The sequence below is a fragment of the Mus caroli genome, chromosome 7 (assembly GCF_900094665.2).
Source record: "Mus caroli chromosome 7, CAROLI_EIJ_v1.1, whole genome shotgun sequence".
NCBI classification, from domain to species: Eukaryota; Metazoa; Chordata; class Mammalia; order Rodentia; family Muridae; genus Mus; species Mus caroli.
In genome coordinates, this window is record NC_034576.1 from 83,677,815 (window position 1) to 83,700,638 (window position 22,824).

Sequence of the window (22,824 nt, forward strand, 5' to 3'; positions counted from 1 at the left end):
GGCCACCTCACCTCCTCTCACCCTTGCCAGAGATGGGAGGAAACCGGTACACTCAGAAGGAAGATGTAGTAAGTAGCCTTTGCTGCGAAATCCATGAAATCCAGGCGCCCCATCCTGGAGCCCTCAGAGTAGCTCTAGAGAAGGTTGATTTGGTTTTCAGATTATCTTAACCGGCTCAGACTGAAGAGGAAACACCTTAGCTACCTCACAGTGTGGAGAGTACAAGAGAGAGCCAAGCCAGATGGGATGTAAGACCCAATCAAGAAGCAGCCATCCCAAAGCTCCAGCCAATTAGAGATTTGCCAACAGTGACCTCTAGACTGAGTCAAATTCTCCTTGGCGGATGCCTTGACCCTGCTGGGCACAGGTCCAGGTGCTCTCGCTCTAACCAGCCCTACACTGTGCCTGAGATCAGTGAGGGCAGACCGGTTCTTTCCCTTTGGACCGTGGCGATGAACATGCCAAATAAGAAGGGCTCTTTGCCAGGTCTTTGGCTAAGTGTAGCGGTGAATTAGTTAATCCGCTTTGGCTCCTGATGGGTTATATGCACATTGCACTGGCCCAAGAGCTCTCTGGATTCTCGAGTGAAAGACACACACACACACACACACACACACACACATACACACACACCAGGTAATTTTGATATGCCTCGATTAGCTTAACAGTTGGGCATTTCTAAATCTCCCTGTGGCTAGCACACACTCTCCTCTGGTATTCCTGAGTTAACATTTTTTGAAATCTATATTTCATCTCTGCTACCCCAGACACAATCATGGGAGTGGTTGCTAAGGCCACTTTCCCGGATTCTCACATGATGGCGGGCCTTTAAATCTGCTCTCTTCCCCATTATGGTGATTCTGCCTGTTCTTCTGTCCTGGTTTCCTGCCCACACAAGCTAAAAGTCCTGCCTTTGTCTCCCTGCCCAGCCATTGACTGTATGGCAATTCTTTATTACCAATCGAAACTAGCTGGGGTCAGGGACCCTCAGTGTCTGGTTGAATGGCTTTGGGGAGCTGAATTAATACAAAGCATTAGAGCCAATTCCCGACAGCTAAGTGTTTTCCTGAAATGGGAGGTGGCTTCAAAAAAAGAGCTAAAGCAACCAAGGTGTGGCCTCCAAGGGGCAGCACGGGGCTGGGGGTTGGTGCTTCTGCAGCTTCGTTGAGGCCCTTTTGATCTCAGGGACATTGCATCTGTAGTCACATGATCTTCTTCAAAGTGTTCCATGATCCAGCACCCTGCTTTCTCATGCTTGTGCCTCCCTCCGCTGGCCTGTCAGGGTAAGTGGGACCTCAGAGAACCATTCCCTCAGGAAACAGAGAGCAGCATAGGGGGCCAGTGAGGCAGTAAGAGGCGAGTCAGAAGCAGGACACCCACCCTACCTCCAGCTCTCTGTCCATCCCTGTGGGCTGCATCCCAATCTCTCAGTCTCCCAAGCCTCTGTGCCTCTGAGAGGTTTGACTTCCTGGGTGAGATCCCTGATGGCCACTCCAGCCCTGAGGGGAGCAGCCTGGGAAGGGCACAGGGCATCCTGGGCAGTAAGTGGGGAGCAGGGTGCTAAGACAGTCCAGGACGGGCCTGGGACAGCAAAGGCGGCTTCCAGCTTGGCAGGGAGCCCACCCTCGGCAGTCCACAGATTAGGGAATAAGTTAAAGAGTCCAGGGTGAATCGAGATCTTTGGGCTCTCAGCTCAAGGTTCATCTGGTGACGTGCATAACACTAAATCCTTGTTTAGAAGGCCAGAGCCCCCGAAGCTGTTGTAAGGAAGGCTGTGAAGTAGCTTGCTCTCTCAGAGAGCCTCTGCCGGCTTCTGGCACCAAGAGGAAGAAAGGGCGGTGTGTGTGTGTGTGTGTGTGTGTGTGTGTGTGTGTGTGCGCGCGCGCACAAGAGGAGCCACTGAGAACAGAGGCATCAAAGCGGATAAGATCCTTTCACTTCATTGAGGCTGAGGGGGGCTCCTGCTCTGGTCCCATCCCAGTCTTGCTCAAGGTAAATATTTATTTTATGATCAAGGGGATCAGTGACCTGACAGTGGGTATTGTATCTCCAGATACAATAGACGTATGTGTCCATGTGTGTGTCTATGTATATCCAGATAAGCAAGTTGTGAAAACCCTGCAACAGTACAATTTCCTATTGGAAAATGAATAACAAAATAGTGTATACTTAAGGGGAAATAAGAAAAATTCTTAGGCTCTGTATATTTCTATAACACCTTCATGCTTCATTCCGCATGACCAGGGGTGTGGAGACGCACGCCTGGAATCCCAGTATTGGACATGTGGAGGCCGGAGGATTGGGTGTTTAAGGCTAACTTCGGCTACATAGCAGGTTCAAAGTCAGGCTGGGTTAGATGAGATGATATTCTCCCTACCCCAATAGAAACAGATGTTTTCCAAGAGCAGGGGGTACCACTTACGCCCAGCCTCTTCTCTTCCATTTTTCCAAAACAGCCAGTGTATGCCTCTGTGTGAGGCATCTTTTGTATCATAAAAGATAATTAATTATTAAAGAGTGTACATCATTAATTATTAAATCCTGTCAGGTAAGTTTAAATTTAGTGTGAGGATTGAAGATGAAAGTGTTGTCCCCCAACTTTGCATGTGTAACTCGGGTGTCACTCTAGGAAGAAGGGGAGAAGGGAATGGTGTGGTTTTGGCTTGTTTCTGCGACTGTGCGATGCTTGGCCCCGAGCCACCACCGTTTGTGATAAAGTCAGTGCTTTCTATGTCTTCTAGTTTTGGAAAACGAGTCGCTGATAATGTGAGAAAAGGAGGCTGAGTCGCAACATGCAGACGCATTTCCAGGATGCTGACAGAAAGAGGAGGGCGAGCGTAACCAAGGTGGCTTCCCAAAGGAGGCGTCCTGGAGCAAGGCCAGGAAGAGGTTGGTTTGGGAAAGGGCAACAGACAGAGGGCAGGACCACAGAGGACCCGGCTTGAGTGAGTCAGGCTCCCCCATCGTGCTTTTTCTGAAACAGGCTGGGGTCCCCGCCCCTGCGGTGGCGCTGAGCTCTGGGGAAGCCCAACCTACTTCAGTTTTGGACTCTGCCCAGGAATTTCGACAGAAGTGAACAGGCCAAAGCCCAAGCAGGTTGGACCCAGCCCTCCCCACAGCAACCTGTGCTTCAGTCAGTCAGTCCTTCTGGACAGTCAATCCCTCCTGACGCTGCCTTCTCACTGCCAATCTGTGAGTAGTGTGGGCTCCTCTCCTCTCTGTGCAGCGGTGTCTGCGAGTGCCCAGGTAGCAGGCATCCCCCAGCTCTGGCTGTGTGCTCCACATGCCCTCTGAGGGTCTGTGTCTGGGAAGATCCGCTTAGCCAGCTGCTGTTGAGTAGGGAAGGCCTAAGGGTGTGGACAAGAAAGGGACCGCAGTGGGGAAACGGGAGTTTGGGCTCTCATTTGAGCTTCACTGAGAATGAGGGATGTTGGGGTTTGAATGGAACCGTCCTGGGTAGGGCCGCCGGCTTCAGATAGGTTCGGACCCAGGGGCTGGAACCATGTTTTCAAGATGGATGAAATGAGCACTTCCTCCCCTGCCAATGATTTTCACCGGTTGTAGGAAGTAAAGATAACTAAGGGCTCTTTTCTGAGCAGTGCCCACACCAGATGCCTATACCATTCTCTCTTTCCCTTCCTGGTGACTGGTGACTAAGGGACAGTTCACTGTTGGAGTTTACAAGGACTTGCATCTTCCAGGATCAGGAGAAAGGGCAGAAAGGGTATCTCTCCCCCTCTCCCCTTCTCTCTCCCTCTCCGTCTCCCTTTCCCCCTACCCCTCTCCCTCCCTCTCTGGTTCTTCTTCTCTCTCCTGGCCCTCCCTTCAGCTGTGGACCCTCTGTGACATCTTTGTCTTTCAGCTGAAGAGCCTAGCACATGGCAGAAGACACACCAAGGCAAAGAGAGTCCATTTCTCTCACACCTGTGGCCCATGGCCTGGAGAACATGGGGGCTGAGTTCCTGGAAATAATGGTCTGTCCCCTTCCCCTATAGCACCTCCTCAGCCTGACTGGCATCTCACGGGGGGGGGGGGGAGCTCAGCTTGATTGGCATCTCACTAGGTGGGGTGGCTCAGTTTGAGTGGCAGCTCATGGTGGGAGGGCCCCTCAGCTTGACTGGCAGCTCATGGGCTGGGGGACTGTGTGTTCACTCTGTGTTCTCAGCTCTGCTTGTGTAGTGCCTCCCCAGAACAAAGCACCCACCTTTATTTCACCCCTTAAACATGTCCTGAGTACCCACTGTGTGATGTACCCACTGTGTGCTGTCAGCAAAGGTCCCAGGAGGGAAGAACATCTGGTCTACAAGATGAGAGGGGAAGCAGATGATGGGGTGGGGTGTCCTTGGCATTTAAAGAACTTGCCATCTTGTCTTGGCTCCCCAAAGGCCAAGCAGAGGACTGAAAAGCCTGACATGATACCTCTGCCCTCCCTCCCTTCCCTAACAAGGTTCCCTCTCCTTTACCAAGTGCCCCCAGCTCTCCCTACTTGGATAGTGCATCAAGAGGTGCCCTGGAGTCATACAGTGGGGCGGGCCTGCCTAGAAACTTCCTTAAGGGTTTCCTTCAGGTCTTCAGGAAGCCAGAGTGAAATGCTGAGGCAGGATGTGTCTGTACATAGTAGATGCTCAATGCATGCATTGAAGAATTTAATTAAGAGTCCCCCTATTTCCCATGCAGCAGTCCAGTCTCTACCTCAGTCTTCTCATGAGGTGCTGTGTGTGCACGGGGCTGCCAGGGTCTTCCTTATCTCTGTGCCCTTCAGCCCTTGGTGGGAAGGCTGGCCCTGACTGCTCCCTGTCTGCTTTAGGAGGAAGGCCAGCTCCCACACAGGCACTCAAGCCTGCCAGAGGGTGGAGGCAGCAGGAGCAAAGCAGTGTGGAAGCCCTTCTCCCGATGGTAGGTGATGTCTGTGAGGGCACGGGGAAAGCTGATGGAAGCCTGGCCAAGGGAAGTCAAGGGTTGAGCCAGGCCAGGTGCTGGTACCCAGCCAGGATGTAATCCCAACACAGATACAGGGCTTCTCAGGCCTCCCTGCAACCTCCCTCATTTGCCTACTACCCCATTCAGTTGTTGAGCTGCTTTGTGAACTCCGGGGTTCAGTTTGTAACACTCCTGGACCAGGCCAGACTCCCCACTTTACACAGAGGTGAAGGGACCAGCCCACAGGATCTGGTGTGAGCCTAGAGGGTCCTGGCTGGCCGAATTCTGCTCTGAACAGAGCAGGAAGAACACCTCAAGGACAAGGTGTGATGGTGGTGGGACCTCTAGCTGCTTAGGGGGACTGGAGAAGATACACCTTCCCGACATGAGGAGCCCTGGCAACAGTAGCAGAGGGTTGAATCTCTTGAGCAACCACTGTGGATCTACTAGTTGCTGGGCCAACAGGACCTTCGAGATTTGAGTAGCAGCCCTTCCTCTAGGGACACACAAGTGACCAATGGACCCCAGGCCTAGAGTCCATTCTGGACACCGGAGGCAATGAGGATGGCCACCTGCATATTTTCACGTGTCCTTTCAGGCACTGAGGACTCAGACGATAAATGTCCCTGTCCAAGGGGAGCCAATAGTTGAGAACTGCTTGGTCTTACTCAATGGGCAGGTAGAAGCAACGAGGAGGTTGGACAGCCATGAATCTGTCCTTCTGAATGGCCACAAGCCTCTACCTATCGGTTAGTTCCTTCTCTCACCCAAGATCAGAGGTGGCCCTGAAGAGTGGCCTCGACCCCCAGCACGTGCAGAACCATGGTTTGTGTCTTTGGACTGTGGTTGCTTTTCAGCCTTGTAAGTTAGCAAGGACAAACCTGCCATATTCCATTACCACCCTGGGAATATACTTGAGTAGCTTCTACCTGCAGGTTTTGGGGCTCCCCTCTGGGGTGAAAGTTGCGGTTGGGTACTTATGAGCCCTGGCGGTGCTCTCCTCAGGAGGAGTCTGCAGCCGACTGTGCAAGCGAGAAGCCTCTGCAGGGAGCACTGGCAGCTGTTTGGATGGATCAGCAAAGGCCTGCTCTCTACTGGTAAGCATGGCTTATCCTGTCCCACTCAGGAGACAGTTACTGCCCCTCTGTTCTCCGTATCATGAAGCAGGCTCATCCACTCACCCAGTCAACCAAGAAAGTTTGCTGAGCACCAATTCAGCCAACTCAAGATAGGAGCTCAGGTCTCCTTCAAGCCAAACTAGAATCCATTCCCAAGTCCTTCCCCAGGACTAAGGGAAAGACCTAAAAGTGCTCACACAAAACAACAAACCATCTATCTGGGAGGGTGTTCCTTTCAGGTCCACGGTCTTGGGTCACCTGGATAGAGGGGAGAGCAATGAGTATTGAGACCCTCCCACACCCCACCCCTCAAAGCACAAAGGTCAGGGAGCAAAGGTGAAGACAAACAGGGTGTGGGCTTTGATAGCCTAGTGTATCTGGGGCTAGGTTTCTGAAGGGTGCCCAGCCTGAGTCTCCTGAGACTGGAAGACTCCGAAAGGCCTGGTTATCGGGAGTGAGCAAGGTAGTTGATATATTCAGGAACTTGGATTTGACTCTGAAGTACAGAGATATCACGGATGGATTTAGACTGAGGAGTGTCCAGGTTGACATCACACTGCGAGACTAAAAAAAATGGCTGCAGGAGAGACAGAGAAGAGAGTGAGGCCCCAGCGTGTGTGAGGATAAAGTAAAGGACAGACTGGCTGAGAATGGAGGGAACGATCAGTGCTTGCCGACCCTAGGCAGTGACCAGTGCACAGGATGGAGGAGGTCTTAAGTTAAGGCTGGCCCAGCTTTCTGTTTGGGTGATGGGGACACGATGGTCCCTTCAACAGAGCACAGATGAAGGAGATAGTCTCCACAGGGAGAGAGAAATGAGAACCATTTGGTAGGGGTAGAACGGTCTAAGCCATGGGCAGGTGAAGTTGTTTCCAAAGGACGTTTGCAGAATGAATTGAGGAATAAGTCAAGGACAGAAAGTCTTGGACCAGCTACATGTAAAGAACTCAAAAAGCCAATGCCTTCAGAAAGGGAAGGGAAGGGAAGGGATAAGGGCTGAGCAGTGTCCACTGGTTTAGGGACAGGGATGTAAGAGGCTCATATCTAATGCTAAGAAAACAGAGGCAGGCCCATGTCTGTCTGAGTTCCATGCCAACCAGTTCTATACGGTGAGGCCCTGCATGAAAAAGGAGAAGAAAAAGAAAAAGGAAAAGGAAAAGGAAAAGGAAAAGGAAAAGGAAAAGGAAAAGGAAAAGCAAAAGGAAAAGGAAAAGGAAAAGGAAAAGGAAAAGGAAAAGGAAAAGAAAAAAATTGACAGCCTGGTCTACATAGAGAAACCCTGTCTCAAAAAGCCAAAACCCCAAAGAAGGAGGAAGAGGAGAAAGAGAAGGAGGAGGAAGAGGAGGAGGAGGAGGAAGAGGAAGAGGAGGAGAGTTGTTGGTTTGTTTTTGAGACAGTCTTACTTTGTAGTTTAGGCTGGCATAAAATTCACTGTATAACACAGGCTAGCCTCATACTCATGGCAGTCTTCCTGCCTTAGATTCCTAAGTTCTGAGACTATAGGCATGAAGCACCTTTCCCTGCTGAGAGATTTTTGTTCATTTGTTTTTTTTTTTTTTTGTTTTTTTTTTTGTTTTTTTTTTTTTGAGAAGAAGGGACTCCTAGGGGTCAGTGTGTGACAGAGGGTGGGCATGCCAGGTGTTATTAAGGGGAGACACTGAACATGTTTGAGCTGAGAGTACATTTTAGAAAGATGAAGAAGAAATGGCCACTGGTGCCTGGAAGACCAAGAGAAAAGGCTAGCCTTATCTAGATAGTGAATTAGAGGCCGGCCTGGGCTTCATTAGACTTTGATCAAAACCAGGTTGATCAGGGAGATGATGGCTCAGTGGCTAAAAGCATTTGTCACACAAATTGAGGACTTGAGTTCTGTCCAAAACACCCAGGTAGACATGGGAGGAAAGAGCAGGCTTCTAAAAGCTGTCCTCTGAGCTCGGCACCTGCATGCCACCCGCATGCCACCCCCACAATAAATTACAACTTTCTTTTTAAATGGGCTGGGGTTATAGCTCAGTTGGCAGAGTTCAAGCCAAGTGTGCACAGAGCCCCATGTTCACTCCCAGCACTGCCCCAAACTGGGAATGATGGCATGTCCTGCATCCCGGCACCTGGAGACGGAGGAGGCTAGATCAGAATTCAAGGTTGTCATCAGCTACATGGTGAATTTTTTGCCCTTATGGTATGAGATCCTGGGTTTGTTGTTGTTTGGTTGGTTTTATGGCTATAATTCAAGGTTTTCTTGGCTCTGGAAGAGAGAGAAGAAGAGAGGGAGGAAAGGAGGGAGGGAGGGAGGGGGGAGACCTTACTACTGGAAGGGATAAGGAGAGCCCTTCTCTGCAGGAGCTCCTAGTGAGAGAAAGAGAACTTTATTTCTACAACTTGACACAAACTTCAATTTTGCCGTCCCCTGAATGACGGGAGCTTGATTTCTGTCATTCTGGGCTATCCTTTCAGAACCCTTTCTCCAGCAGGCCTTAACTACTGTCCCTCAGTATCTACTGACCTGTCTACTTTTGCAACTGTCCTAGCTTCTCTCAGGGTAGGTGATTCTGATGTCCTTTTCCTCCACTGTGGACCTGCCCTGGGCCCCCACCTTCCCTTTCTGAACCCCTATGTGGGGACAGGGGTGTCTCTTCCAGAGCTTATGTGCTTGCTGTGGGTGTGCAGAGCTCATGAGTTCTGCCCCCCTACAGGCCACACACAGCAGTCCTCTCTGAAGGCCTATGCCCTGTTGGGGCTCCTCTCAGGAAGCAAGGCCTGGGTTCCTCAGCTTGCCCTGCCACAAAAGCCCTGGGCTTCAGTCAGTTTGTGAGGTTCAAGCCTCAATCTTCCCCTGGCCCCAGGACCATTGTCCTGTTCTAAGTGATACGCTAACAGGTAGCAGGTGAGGTGAGACTCATGTTTCTGTGAACTGCTTCCCCATGTTTTCCTTTGGTTGGCTAAGCCCTTTCCACTCTGCGAGGCCCTGGATTCTGAAACTCAAAAGCCAGGGAGAAGTGTCTTCCCTCCACTGCTGCCATGTTCCTTTTGTGAGGCAAAAGCATAGACTGGCTCAGCGGCTCACAGGAGAGTCAGGCCATGGAAGAGGGAACTCTAGGAAGAAAACTGTCATTGGTGAGACGAGGAGATGGCTCCATCAGTAAAGGGCTTGACATACAACACCCATAAAAACTCCACCATGAGTCTGATTGTCATTTCAGGTAGGAGCTGTATTAATAACGTTGTGGGGCATCCAACAGAGAAGACTACTCGGACACAGGTTTAAGCCAATAGAAAGGTTTTATTAGCTTGCTGGTGACTACGCTGAGTGTTTCAGGATCCCAGTGTAGCCCTGGGCTTTTCTCAGGGTGAGTGTTTAAGCACAAAAATTATGTCCTGAACTGACATACTTCAGCTAACAAGAACAGCTAGCCAGAAGCAGAACCACAGAAGCTAAAAAGCAAGGTGAGTCCATGTAGAGACTTTCCCAGCACCATGGACTTTGGTAAATTAGGTCTTTGTTCTCATTTCGGCAGGTGGTGCTATCTTTGTGCTGAGTTTTATGGCCTGAGTGGTACTTCCATCATGAAGTCAGTCATGCTAAGGTCTAAAGGGGCCTACTAAGGTCTGGAGCCCAGTTAAAGTAGAGTTCTTAACTCCACGGGCAGGCAGCAGCATGGCAGGGACTGTGTGGGTTCCAGGCCAGGAGACAGAGTCACGTTCCCTTTCTTAGAGGTTTCCGAGAGACGACAGTCACATGCCATGTAGTTAATGAGTAGTTCATAGCGTGTGCTTGTAGTCAGGTTGCCTGGGCAGCAAGGGAAAGGGGAAGCTATCCTACTCAGCGACTGTGGGGTCACAGCAGGGGGCTTATCAAGTTCCCAGCGTCCAGTAACCTGAGCTTGCTGAACTCTTGAGAAGTAAGGACTACAGACCCACAGACATAGTAGGGCTCCTGCCATTTCTTTTATAGCAGCTGTGAGGGTAGGGGAAGAAAGAGGCTGTTGAAGATGAGTGTGACCTACCCAAACCTAGCAACGCTGTGCCCACCGATACACAAACAAACAACACACACACACACACACACACACACACACACACACACACACACACACACACGGTGCGGGGTAGTGGTGGTGGTCATTGATTGACAGATAGGCTGAAGGTGCTATCTGGAGTCATATAGCCCTGACTTATCCAGCCTGGTCCTCTGGCCAGGCACTCGCTGGATGCTGGCTACATTGTTTCAGTCTCTCTCAGTCTCTACCTCACTTTATAATGTGCAGAGGCCCCTTTTACACATTTGCGGGGGCCTCAGGCATGTTGGGAAAGCTTCCACCACTGAGCAGCCCCCTCAGCCCCCTAATAACCTTCTGACCCAGTAGGAACAGGTGTTTTCACTTCTGCACTGGGAAAGCGAGGCTGTCAGGAACTGAGCAAGTTCCCTGCCCTTAACGCTCTGGGTGGACAAGGCAGAGCCGGGGACTGGGCCACAGGGTTCAAGAGCAATGTCTTCTCCTGGTAAGCCTGCTATCCACTCCTCCTGCAGCATTTATCGGCTTCCTGATCATCGCCTGCCTCCTGGACTTCCGGAGGGCGCTGGCGCTGTTCGTCATCACCTGTGTGGTTCTCGTCTTTCTGGCCTACAGTCTGCTAAAGAGGCTTCTGGGGTCCAAGCTGAAGAACTGTGTGAAGTTTCAGGGCCACTCTTGCCTGAGCCTCTGGCTGAAGAGGTGAGAACACCTTCAGCCTCAGAAAGTGCTCCATCCTGCCTGTCCCCTGGAGCCCTGGGCAGAGGTGCTGGGTGGCTGCAGAAGCTTGGGCCAGCTCTGTTTCAACAGGTTTTTTTTTTTGTTAGTTTCTTTGTTTTGATTGTTGCACCGGGTAACTGAGGGCTAAGGGCAGACTTGTGAGAATTTCCTATATTCAGAGAGTCTGGCCACCAAGCACAGAGGCCTTTCCTAGATGTCTTATTAGGCAGATCCCCTGGGGCTAGCTTAACTCCCCACTACAGAGACCCTGGACATCCCTGGAGCTCCATTCAATAGGCTATGTTGGGCCAAGTGCCAACATTTTAAATTAGCCCCAGGGCACTCTGATGTCATTAGCCAGGGCCCTGAATAATAGTTTTGTGTTGGATCCCTGGAGTCCGAGGTAGAAGGAGAGAACAGACACCTAAAAGTTTTCCTTTGACCTACACACACACACATACACACACACACACACACACACACACACACACACCAGTACGAAATCATTCTTTTAATAGACCTAGAGTTAAGAAATAGCTTGGTGGTTAAAAAAAAAAACCACCACTGTTGCAGAGGACCCTTGTTTGGTTCCAAGCACCCACAATGGATGGTTTACAACTGCCTATAATTCCAGCAAATACTCAGGCCTTAGCAGACACCTGCACTCATGTATCCACTCCTCCCACATACATAATTGAAAATAAAATAAATCTTAAAAAAAAAAAAAAAAGCAGCTCTGGAAACTACAAACCACAGAGATACCATAGAGAGGAAAGGGAGGCTAGAGTGTCAGACCCCTGCCATTCTTTTCTCTTGCTATAACTGAGCACCGCAGACAGAACAATTTATAAAGAATAGAGGTTTACTTTGGCTCATGGCTCTGGAGTCTGAGAAGTCTGAGAGCTCGTGGTTGGCATCTGTTTGACCTTATGCTTCAGCTCGTGGTAGCAGAAGGGCAAGCAAGGGACCGTGGAAGAGATAAAATAGGAGAGGCCACTCAGATTCACATGACCCGCCTGCTCTGCACAGTAACTAATGCAGACTACCCAGTGGAGAGAGCGTTCCCTTGGACCCCCTATGATTAACCGGTTTCTTCATGAGAGGACCTAATTACCTCTGAAAGGCCTCTCCTAGCACCCTGACAGTTTCATTTCACCATGAAAAATCAGGCATCGTGATGAGAGCACCTGTAATCCCAGCACTTTGGAAATGGAAGCAGGAGTTTGAAGCCAGCTTGGGCAATAGAAGACTCTGTCTCAAAACAAAATAAATCCAACATGAGTTTTGATGGGAAAATTCACACCCAAGACATAGCACCCCCTACCCCTGGCCCAACCCCTGCTTCTCACATACATGACATGGCTTCTTATTTGAATTGTTCAGTCTTTACTTGGCCAGACATCAACAGGAGAGTTCAGAGTCAAAAGTCTCATCTGACAGTCAGGGCAAACTCCTCTTAGCTGTGAAACGAAGGAAAACAAGTTCTCACTTCCACAACACGGCAGATGGGTAGGACGCCGTCCAAAAGGGTGAGAGAGATAAGAAGGCGGGGTGGCAGGACCCAAGCAAGTGCAAAGGGCAAGAAGGTGAGATCCTTTTTTTTTTTTTTAAATTATCTTGATATATTTGTGTGTGTGTGTGTGTGTGTGTGTGTGTGTGTGTGTGTGTGTGTGTGTATGATAGATGTGGGTGGCTGTGAATGTGCATATGTGAATGCCTGAAGACAACTTTTGGGGATCCGTTCTCTCTTTCCACCATGGGGAGTTGGATTCAGATCATCAGCTTTATCTGCTGAGCCATCTTGCCAGCTCAAGACTTTAAATCTTCAGACTCCAGAATAGTTTTTCACTCCAGGTGCTGCGTCTTGGGCATCCTGGGGTGGCTAGACAACTCAGCCTTGCGGCTTTTCTGGGCTCAGTCTACAGAGATGTTCCCATGGGCTGGAATTGTATATTAAAGCCCGTGGCTTTCCTAGTCCAATGTTGCCTGTTGCCTGCAGATCTACTAAGACTACTCCAGAGTGGTCTTACTTCTGCCACATGTTTCTACACTCTCATTCCCAAGACTGTTCCCAGCATCCTTTGCCGTCTACTGGAGGAAGCCAGCCCCATAGTTCGTGCATCCTGTGTATCTGCAGAAGCAGCCCCGTGTGGAGAGCTGGGATTCAGTCAGGGATTGCTATCTGTGCCTTCTACAGCGGTGGCATATTGAACTGGATATGAGGCTAAAAGAGAAAACTCCAGAGAGCTACAGGGTTTCTCTGGCACATACAGCTGAATTCTGGTTGGCAAATACTATCCCAAAAAACCACTCAAGAGGATAGCAGGGAGCTGGACCTGGAATTGCCAAGAGCCAGAGAGATGATTGTGCCCAACACTCTGAGTAAAGAACCCATAACCCACAGGGCATTAGGTAGAATCCCTGGGCCACTAAGGGTGTGTATGTGGGTGGCAGCATGTGTGTGTGCATGTATATGTGCACATGTGTGTATGTGTGCATGTGTATGTGTGTGAGAGAGAGAGACAGAGACATAGAGAGAGATGTTATGGCTGATAGCTTTCTATCTCTCTTATCTCTCTCCTACAGAGGTCTAGCCCTTGCTGCTGGCCTGGGTATGATCTTGTGGTTATCTCTGGACACCGCCCAGCGGCCAGAACAGCTGGTGTCTTTTGCAGGGGTCTGTGTGTTCCTTGTCCTTCTCTTCGCTGGCTCAAAGCATCACCGTGCTGTGAGTGTTCAGCTGGCTACCCAGGCTGCAAGCCAGGGGATGCTCCCTGTGGGCTGGGGCTGGGGTGAGATGGATGTTCCTGCTGAGAGAACACCTGAGGTTCATCGGAGAAGAGCAATGTGCACTGGGATAAGTTTCCTGTGCAGCTGTTAAGGGACATACTGGGACTGAAGACCCTAAGTGGGAAGTTATCCGTCTAAGCAGAAGCCTTTGAATGCCCCAGGGGACAGGGAGTTTTCTGGGGAGGACTGCTGATATCATTCCAAACTCACAGGCTGCTGGGGATATTTGTCACCTTGGTCATAAGCGTGTTCCTCGGGCCTCAGGAATCACCTTACCCCAGAAGATAGGAAACCTGAACTTCTGGTTCCATTAGAGAGTCCAAGGGTATCCTGAAATCATTAGCTTACAATAGTGGTTTGAGGTCAGCTTCCCTAACCAGGGGTTACAACATTTTCTTGGAATATACTAGAAACACTGACTCTTGGCCTTGACTCCTCCCATATTGAGTTAGAAATTCTGGGGCAAGGCTGGCCGAGCAAGCCCTTCAGGTAACTGGTATACACGATGTCCTGCCCATGAGGGAAGTCCCTGCTGTGCAGGCTGACTGGGCTCTTCTCTCACTGTCTCCATGGCAACCATAGTGCAACCGTGCCCCAGAATCAGGACCCCTGTGTGCTTCAGAGTGTGGCTGCACTAGTGTCCGATGCTGTCCTGTGAGGTCAAGGATTCATTCTGTGCTGAATGAGAAATGCAGTCCTAGGGCCTGGGCTCTTCTGTGTCACTTGGGCCATCAAGAGACCTGAGGTCAGGGTTGCTGAGAGCTCATAGAGGTCAGCCAGTGAGGGTCCAGGCAGACAGACATTGTACACTGAGCTGGAGAGGAGCTGGGCCTGGAGACCAGGCGAGCTGCACATCAGCCTGCAGAATGCTGTACTGTTTCTGCTTCACCTGCCAAGAGCCTGTGTAACTGTTGGCAGCAGACCCAGTGTTAGGCTGGACCCAGACTACTACAGGCAGGACAAAGCTCCTTATGTTCTTCCTGCATCCACCCCACCCCATACCATACCCTGCAGTGAACCTGTGAATCCCCCCAAGCAGCTCAGCTCACTAGGACCTTTCTGTTGGCTGGCAGGTGTCATGGAGGGCTGTATCCTGGGGCCTTGGGCTGCAGTTTGTGCTTGGACTCTTCGTCATCAGAACAGAACCAGGATTTGTTGCGTTCCAGTGGTTAGGTGACCAGATCCAGGTGTGTATGTCCGGTCTGCTTCTGGAGACTTGGGGAGAGGCCACTTGATTCAGGGAGATAGATGTGGAGGTCACAGGGAGATAGTTCGGGACCAAAAAGACTAGGACCCTATATCTGGGTTGAGAATAGGGGGCTGACCAGGGGCTTGCAGGGGCCACCAGCCCAAGGTTCCCCAGTCCCTCTCATCTTTTCAGAGGCTGGGTCTGGTGATGGAATGGATTCCCAGATGGTGATTCCCATAGGGTATGCAGATGCCAGGTCACGTGACCTGCTGCATTTTTGGTTTTTTTTTTCAGTGCCTTGAAATGTAAGTGAGTTAAAATTGCTAACAACAGAAACCTTTAAAAATCTCATCCACTTGGCATTTGAACTTAGAAATTTATTGAAGTCATGTTTGGTTTTCTTTCTTTTATTTTTTTTTCAGCTGCTTTTTTTTTCTTTCTTTTTCTTTTTTTTTAAAGATGGCTCTCATTATGTTTCTATTGCTGATCTGGATCTCATTCTATAGACCAGGTTGGCCTCAACTTGACAAACATCTACCTGCCTCTGCCTTCCAAGTGCTGGGATGAAAAGCACATGCTGCCATGCCTGGCTTACATCATCTGGCTTTTATTATGCTGAGTTGTTCCACTTAAAAACTCTGGGAGCCGGTCTGGCTTAGTGTATGTGTACTTGTGCATGTGTCTGTATATTGCCACGGTGTGTAGCTGTAGGCATGCATGTATGTAAAGGTCAGAAGACAATCTTGGGTGCTGTTCATCAGGCACCGCCCTCTTTCTTTTGAGGCAGGGTCTCTCACTGGCCTGGAGCTTGCCGAGTAGAATGGCTGGCCAGGAGTCCTGAGGGATCTGCCTGTGCCTGCCTCCCTGCACGGGGTTATAAACACCTACCACCATACCTGGCTTTTTTTCAAAGCTATAGATTCTAGGGATCATAATGTAGGTCCTTGTTATGAGGCAAACATGGCACCAACTGAGCCATCCTCATAAATTTCAGAGGTTGTCCTTCGTTTTGCTTTTTGAGATAGTACCACTGCATAGCCCAGAATTGCCTTGAACACCTGGCAATTCCCCCTGCCTCAGTTTCCCAAGTGGGATTGCAGGCAGGAGCTGCTACTCCTAGCTCTTTAAGTTATGGATTTTTGTTTTTTTGTTTTTTGGGGTTTTTTTGTTTTTTGTTTTTTGACAATGTCTGGTGTAATCTGGTTAGCCTCAGAAGATAAATAACATAAAGTCTACCATTATGATTCTTTGTCTCGTTAACTCCATTAACACAGAGGCCGCATGTAGGGACCATGTTTCAGAGGTACATCTTGAGGCAGGAAGGCCTTGGCATCCTTCTTCCACCTGTGCTGGGCTGAAGATCTTGCTCACCCCAGCCTGAGTTCCTGGCTATAGTTCCTGCCTCCCTTCCCAGCCCCATTCCCTGTATTTATGTTCTCTCCAGGTCTTCCTGAGTTACACCGAGGCCGGCTCCAGCTTCGTCTTCGGAGAGGCTCTGGTCAAGGATGTCTTTGCCTTTCAGGTCAGTTGACTGTTGCCCCAGCAAGGGTTGATTGGCACTTGCTGCTCGGGTCCCAGCTGTGGGAGCTAGCTAAGCTGAGAGGAGGTGAGCTTGGGTGGGGAGGGCTCCTGTGGGCTCAGACTAGTGCCTAGAAAGCCAAAGCCTGGGGCTAGGAAAGACCCAGCATCCTGTTTGTTGGATGATATCTGGTAAAACGTGAGGTAGTTTGCTGTTTCTGCATTACTTTTCTTAAACATGAGTCACCACTTGACATAGCTGCTAAAAGACTGAGAGCAAGAAGTGGCGGGGGTGGGGGTGCTGAGAGACAACCCCAAGGATGCAGGGACACTGGATCCATAAATGCTGTTTCCTATCAGGCTCCTTCACCACCTCTCAGAGCCAACCTCCTCCACAGGCTCTGATTCTTGCACCTCTCCTCCTTCCTCTCTTCTCCTTCCCTCTCTCTTTCTGATCACTCAACACTGCATCTACAGTCATGTGAAGTATTATAGGAGACATTAAGGGTAAAGCCATCCTTCTGTTTTAAAGACTCCATTGTCCCATGGCAGAGTCCAGCTGTAGTTTAAAACAAAGCCGTTCATGCTGGGGACACTGATGATGTTCCCCCACCCCCACCCCCACCCCCTCTGCTGTTCTGGATGGAGCTGTGATTATATTTCTTCTCTCTCCGGTAACCAGTTAAGCCTCTGACATACCTTGGTTAGTGAGGACTTTAGCATAGCCCCCCATTTTGTATAGCCAGCTTTACAGCCTGAAGCTCACTCCAGGCTTACGCTGCATTTCCAAAAGCTGGGCAGAGAGAGTGGCAGCCTGGCTCCAGTTTTTCTGCCTCTGGTGCCAAAGTAACAAGGACATGAATCATGGATGCCAGTCTAGACCACTAGAGTCAAGGGGGGTGTCACACAGGCGATGTTGGTAGGTTCTGGAGTTTCTGCCTTTCTACTCTGCTGGGGATGATGAACCCAGGGGGGCTTCCAGCTTCTTCTGTAGACTTATGGGCTCACGTAGAGCCAAATGAAGTCCAGACCATCCTTCTGGACACGAACTCTGACCTCTTACTAGCTTTTCTTAGAGCTCAGTGCCTGTTATGCCAGCAACCTCTTGAGGAAGATCCAGCCTGCCCTAAGGGGCTGAATGATGCCAGTGCTGTAGGGAAAGGGAAAGCCTCAGGTTCCTAGAGTCTGTCTGGCCCTGGGCAGATTTGCCTCCCCCCATGAACTATTGTGTATAAAGATATCGAAAGACAGCCTTGGCTATCCTACAAGCTCACCCAAATACCATCCCCATAGGGTGTGGGAACTGCTCTCTCCATATCTGCATAGCCAAGTAGTGTGCACCCAAAGGTCCAGCGGGAAGAGGTAAACATCTGCTGAGGGTGACTTCTTGAAGGCATCTCACAGTAAAGCCCCACAGCTTCTCAGCTTTAAACAGCACACAGCGGTTCTACCTCCAGCATGCAGGGGTCACGGGCGTGAGACAGACGCAGAGCCTGTAGTAGAGAAGTTGCCACTAGGGATGGTGAGGAGGACTCTCTAAGGATGTGGAAGAGTTCCAGGATGTGGAGAATTGAGAGGTGCTGGAGCCTGAAGCAGGAAGATGCAGTGGTGAGGGCAAAGGCTTGGAGGGACGCTAGGGTGTGAAAACACCTGGAGGGAAGCTGGGGGACAGCCTCTGGGTTCAGCAGACTCTGTCCCAAAAACTTCTCAATGCCAGGCTGAGGCATCTGAGGGTCTTTTGTTGAGTCTGTGTTTTGGGCTGTGTTTTGTTTTGAAACAGGACCTGGATGTAGTTCAAACTGGCCTCAAACTTGTGATCTTCCTACACGCACCACCATAGGTGTCCCGCATCTAGGCTTTCTTCACTAACAGAGGCTCCACTGAAGAGTTTTGAGCAGTCCTGACTATGGCATTGGTTGTTTAACATGTCAGCAGCAGATATGAAAGACAGATGCTGGTGTGTGTGTTGGAGAGGGGCCCAGCAAAGGAGATGCTTTGAAGTCTAGGGATGCCGGGTTAGGGGAAGACAGATGTCAGTTACTCCTCAGTTCCATAGGTGCTGTCACAAGAGTGTTTACCATTTGAGGACAAAGCTTGGCCTTACTTTGTATCCTTCATGTAGCCTTAAGCCCTAAAAGGCCACAGCCAGAGACTCTGCGGCTTGCTGGATGAATGAAATAAATGATGGTTCAGGAGTGATTCTGGGAAATTCCTCTGTGCCTGCTAGGGAGTGTGCTCAGTGAGCCCCAAGGAGACAAGGGGTGTGATCAGTGAGCCCCAAGGAGACAGGGGTGTACTCAGTGGGCCCCAAGGAGACAGGAGGTGTGATCAGTGAGCCCCAAGGAGACAGGGGTTGTGCTCAGTGGGCCCCAAGGAGACAGGGGGTGTGCTCAGTGGAGACAGCCTCTCCTGGCCAGGGTACCATGTTTCAAAGCCTGGGGTCCCTGGTCTAACACAAGGGCTGAACTACTTTTGTTTGTTTGTTTCTTGAGACAGGGTTTCTCTGTGTAGCCCTGGCTGTCCTGGAACTCACTCTGTAGAGCAAGCTGGCCTTGAACTCACAGCATTCTGCCTGTCTCTGCCTCCAAAGTGCTGGGATAGGGTCTCATATAGTCCAAACTGGCCTTGACCTTATCACAGAGCAGAGGATGAACTTAAGCTCATGATCTTTCTACTGCTACCTGTAACGTGTTAGGATTATAGGCATGCAACAGCATGCCAGCCTCCAGCCTCCATAGCAAGACCCAGGGCTTCTAATCCCTCAAGGGCCAAAGGTGACTTTGAAGTAATTCATGGATATTATAAACCATTTGTCCCACCTAGTGCTGGCTATTTTGGTGCAGCTGTTCTCAATCTGTGGGTCTCCCTCCCTTTGGGTTTAACGACTCTTTTTACAGGGGTCACATATATCTTGCATATCAGATATTTGTATTGCGATCCTTAACAGTAGCAAAATTTACAACTATGAAATTCCAACAAAAATAATTTTATGGCTGGGGTCACCACAACATGAGGAACTATATTAAAAGGCTGCGGCATTAGGAAGGCTAAGAACCACTGCTCTAGTGGAAAGGAAAAGCCCAGGCAAGGGGAAGAAAGTCCTGATAACTGCTACGGTGTACAGAGAGGAGTTGTGGCTAGACTTGATTTTAGTCTCACATCAACCCTTCAGAGAAAACACGATGATTACCCCTTTATAGATGAGGAGCCTGATGGTTAGGGTAGCTGATGTTTGTGCAAAGTCCCGAGGCTAAAGAGTCAAGATTGGAGCCCCAACACAAGGTCCGTATTTTAGTTTCTGTGCCCCAACATTAGAGCCCCTTATTTAGGTGGCAAGGGGCTCTGGATCTCAGAACATTTGCTCTCCTCCTGGCTTAGAAGAGGTCACATTCTTTGGGATGGTTGAGATGGGTGACCGAAATCCTTTGCACCTAGCTTCCCAGGGAGGAGAGGACTTCCTGGCTCCCACACTAGACAGTCAGGTGGAGCCGGCAAAGGCCAGATCCAGGCCCCAGAACAGCTGCAGCCTCATTTCCTCTCTGCTTAGCCTTCAGGGTCAGCTTTACCCCTCACACCATGTTTACCCCATCAACACCAGATGGTCACTCTTACAACACATCGGCTAGCATGGACAACTCTCTTTTGTAGCCAGACAAGTCCTGGGCACGATTCTGATTGGGCTGTGTTAGGTAATATGACTGAGCTTGAGCCAGTTAGCCTGCACCCAGCAAGTGGGCAACTGAGCTCTTGGTCTGATGTGAAGCCGGGGCCATGGGAATGAATCACTGATTGAATGGAAGCAACCTTAGAAATGTATCCTTTAGCCAGGCAGTGGTGGTGATGGAAACCTTTGATCCTAAAGATCAATAGGGAAGCAGGGGCAGGAAGTGTGTAAGTCAACGCAGCCTTTACAAGACACACACATACACACTCAAACACACACACACACACACCACATACTACACATACCACATACACATACCACATACACTACACACACTGTACATGCACACACTACACACACACCATATACACACACACCACACACACCACACTACTCACACACCACATACACATATACCACATATATACACCATACACAGTACACACCACACACACATACCACACACACCAAACATACATATACACACACACCACATACACAGACTGCACACACACACACCATACACAATACACACACACACTACATACATACCACACACACACACTACACACACACTATATACCGCCCCCCCACACACACACATACACAAACCACATCACAAACACTCTTATTTTAGTCTTGAGACTTGCCCTCAAGGTAGGGTGACCCTGTTGGGTATTGACTTGAACTCAAGGCTCTTCCATGCCTCTCAGACTCTGGTCTAAGTCTCTGGCCAGTGTCCACACTGGGAAGCCTTCCCTGAGCTCCTGCAGATTTTAGACCTAGGCTGTCTCCTGCTGGGACCTAGTCCAAATGATCTTCCCTCCAGGAAGTAGAATCACCCTGGGACGTTTTTAGTCCTCTGCTTCTTTTTGGCCCAGAGCTCTGCATAGTCCATGTAGTGTCCTCCCCCTCCTGGCTATATCTGGTTGATTAGTCACCCTCCCACCCCTGTTCCCACCCCTGCTTTGGCTCCATCTCCCTTCTAGTAACTTTCCACCCGACCCCTCAGTTCCCCCTCCTTACAGCCCAGCTCCTGCTTTCTTGCTGGGTCTGGCTGACCCAGGGTCACACTCCCTCTGCCTCTCACAATGGCAGGCTCCAGCCTCTGTCACAAGCCCCACTTGCTCAGCTAAGCAGTGTTCAACTGCTCCTCCTGAGGAGCCCCAGAGGTAAAAACAAGCAAGCAAACAAACAAACAAACCAAAACCCCTTTTTATCTCCTGAGAGAGGCAGACCTTAATCCCCTCAGGTAAACAGTACTCTTTTCAGAGATGGGGTGGGAAGAGAGCAGAGACAGAAGCAAGGCTGAAAGGAAGGACTTGGGGTGGCAGAGGAAGGAGAGCCAGCGTAGATGGGTTTGATTTCCAGGCAGGATGAAGTTGTTCCAAGGGTGTGGCACAGTGGAGACTCTGGAGCCGTGGTCCTCAGAGTGTGGGATGCTCTGATTAAAAACTATAGCCATGCTGGCTCACAAACAACAGGAGTCCACTCCTTAGCGCTCTAGCAGCTGGAAGGACAGCAGAGAGCCCCCAGGGTCATGTTCTGATCAGGAATCCCTCTTCCTGGCCACGGTCAACTCCTCTCCCATCCTCACGTGCTCGAAGTCAGAGGGAGCACTTTGGGGCCTCTTGCATAAGGGGAACTGACCCCATTCATGAAGGCGTCACCTCCTGATGGCTCATCTGAGCCTGTCACCCGGGCTTTGGTTTTATCACGTGAATCTGGACAATTCCGCCTATAGCAGGGACACACGCAGCCCTGAATGCAGAGAATCAAGCTTTCTCCAGAGCAGATGCCTCAGCCATCTGAGTGGTCTCTGCCCATTCTCAACTGTGTGACTTCGGATGGGGAGATAGTGATAGCCACCTCAGTTGCTTTGAGGATCAATGAGCCAGCACAGAGCAATGAGTATCTGACATACAGTAGGACTTCCTTCCAGGCACATAGTAGGAGTTAAGAGTCCTTCCTCAGTAGCACTGCCCTGAGTTACACACACTGCTTGTGTACCACCCCAGGCTCTCCAGAGGTGGTTCCTGGGCTGTGAGATCATACTTGCCACGGGGACATTATTACATAACGTACCTTAGAAAATTGGAGCCTGCCTGCCTTCCCCCTTCCCTCTATCCCTCCCCTCCTGCCCCCTCCTTTCCTCTCCCTTCTTTTCTTCTCATTTTCCTTTGTGCTTTTTTTCCTCCTCTTTGTGGTGCTGCAGCTCCTGTGCTGCACATGCTAGGCAGATGCTTTACCCCTGAGCCATCTAGAGACCCCCTTGCTTCCCTTCCCTCCATCACCATTCATTCCTTCGCCCCAAATGCAGCTTCCCTCTCACCAACAGCCTCCGCCTATAGTTAGAACACGCTTTCCAATGCCCACTCTGCCATCCTGGGCATGTCCTCCTAGCTCCAGCCTGGGGCTGTAGCCAGCCAATTGCCCTGGAGTCCCTCACATAGTCAACTGTGCCAGCTGAGTAGACTCACATCTGGCTTCTGGGAGACCAGAATGACATCACCAGCTCCAGCTCCAAGCCTTAGCAAGGAGGGGTTAGAAGGCTTGAACGGAGTTTCTGAATGCAGTATCTATGCTCCCTGTCATGTGATGTCCCCAGCAGCAGGCAAGCAATAGGTTGGAAGTGGAGCAAGTTTAGAGAGGCCTGTCGTGTTGGTGGGAAGAGGGAGGGGAAGGCCAACCGCACTCTTTTCTTTCTCGTCTCCACAGCTGGGCTGGGGAGCAGATCTTTGCTGCCACCTAGGACCATCTACTTGTTCTGAGAGATTGTACAAGACGCTCCCTTTTCTTTTTTTTTTTTTTTTTAATTTATTTTTTTATTAGGTATTTTCCTCGTTTACATTTTCAATGCTATCCCAAAAGTCCCCCATACCCCCCCAATCCCCT

At 50.2% G+C, this 22,824-nt stretch overlaps 1 protein-coding gene across 4 annotated transcripts in view; it reads left to right on the forward strand.

The window, feature by feature from the left end:
• The first annotated feature begins 1,226 nt into the window (after positions 1-1,226).
• Positions 1,227-22,824, forward strand: part of Slc28a1 (solute carrier family 28 member 1) — a 57,275-nt gene continuing 35,677 nt past the window's right edge. For 2 of the 4 annotated variants that reach the window (XM_029480068.1, XM_029480069.1), the window contains exons 1-10: positions 1,756-1,992; positions 2,742-2,889; positions 2,984-3,192; positions 3,863-3,974; positions 4,808-4,896; positions 5,926-6,017; positions 10,567-10,750; positions 13,355-13,496; positions 14,632-14,745; positions 16,192-16,269. In XM_029480068.1, the coding sequence (XP_029335928.1) occupies positions 3,879-3,974; positions 4,808-4,896; positions 5,926-6,017; positions 10,567-10,750; positions 13,355-13,496; positions 14,632-14,745; positions 16,192-16,269 (795 nt within the window). In that variant the 5' untranslated portion in view covers positions 1,756-1,992; positions 2,742-2,889; positions 2,984-3,192; positions 3,863-3,878. Of the gene's footprint in view, positions 1,284-1,755; positions 1,993-2,741; positions 2,890-2,983; positions 3,247-3,862; positions 3,975-4,807; positions 4,897-5,925; positions 6,018-10,566; positions 10,751-13,354; positions 13,497-14,631; positions 14,746-16,191; positions 16,270-22,824 lie in introns of those variants that run through there. The other 2 variants (XM_021166871.2, XM_021166872.2) reach the window with 2 other exon arrangements.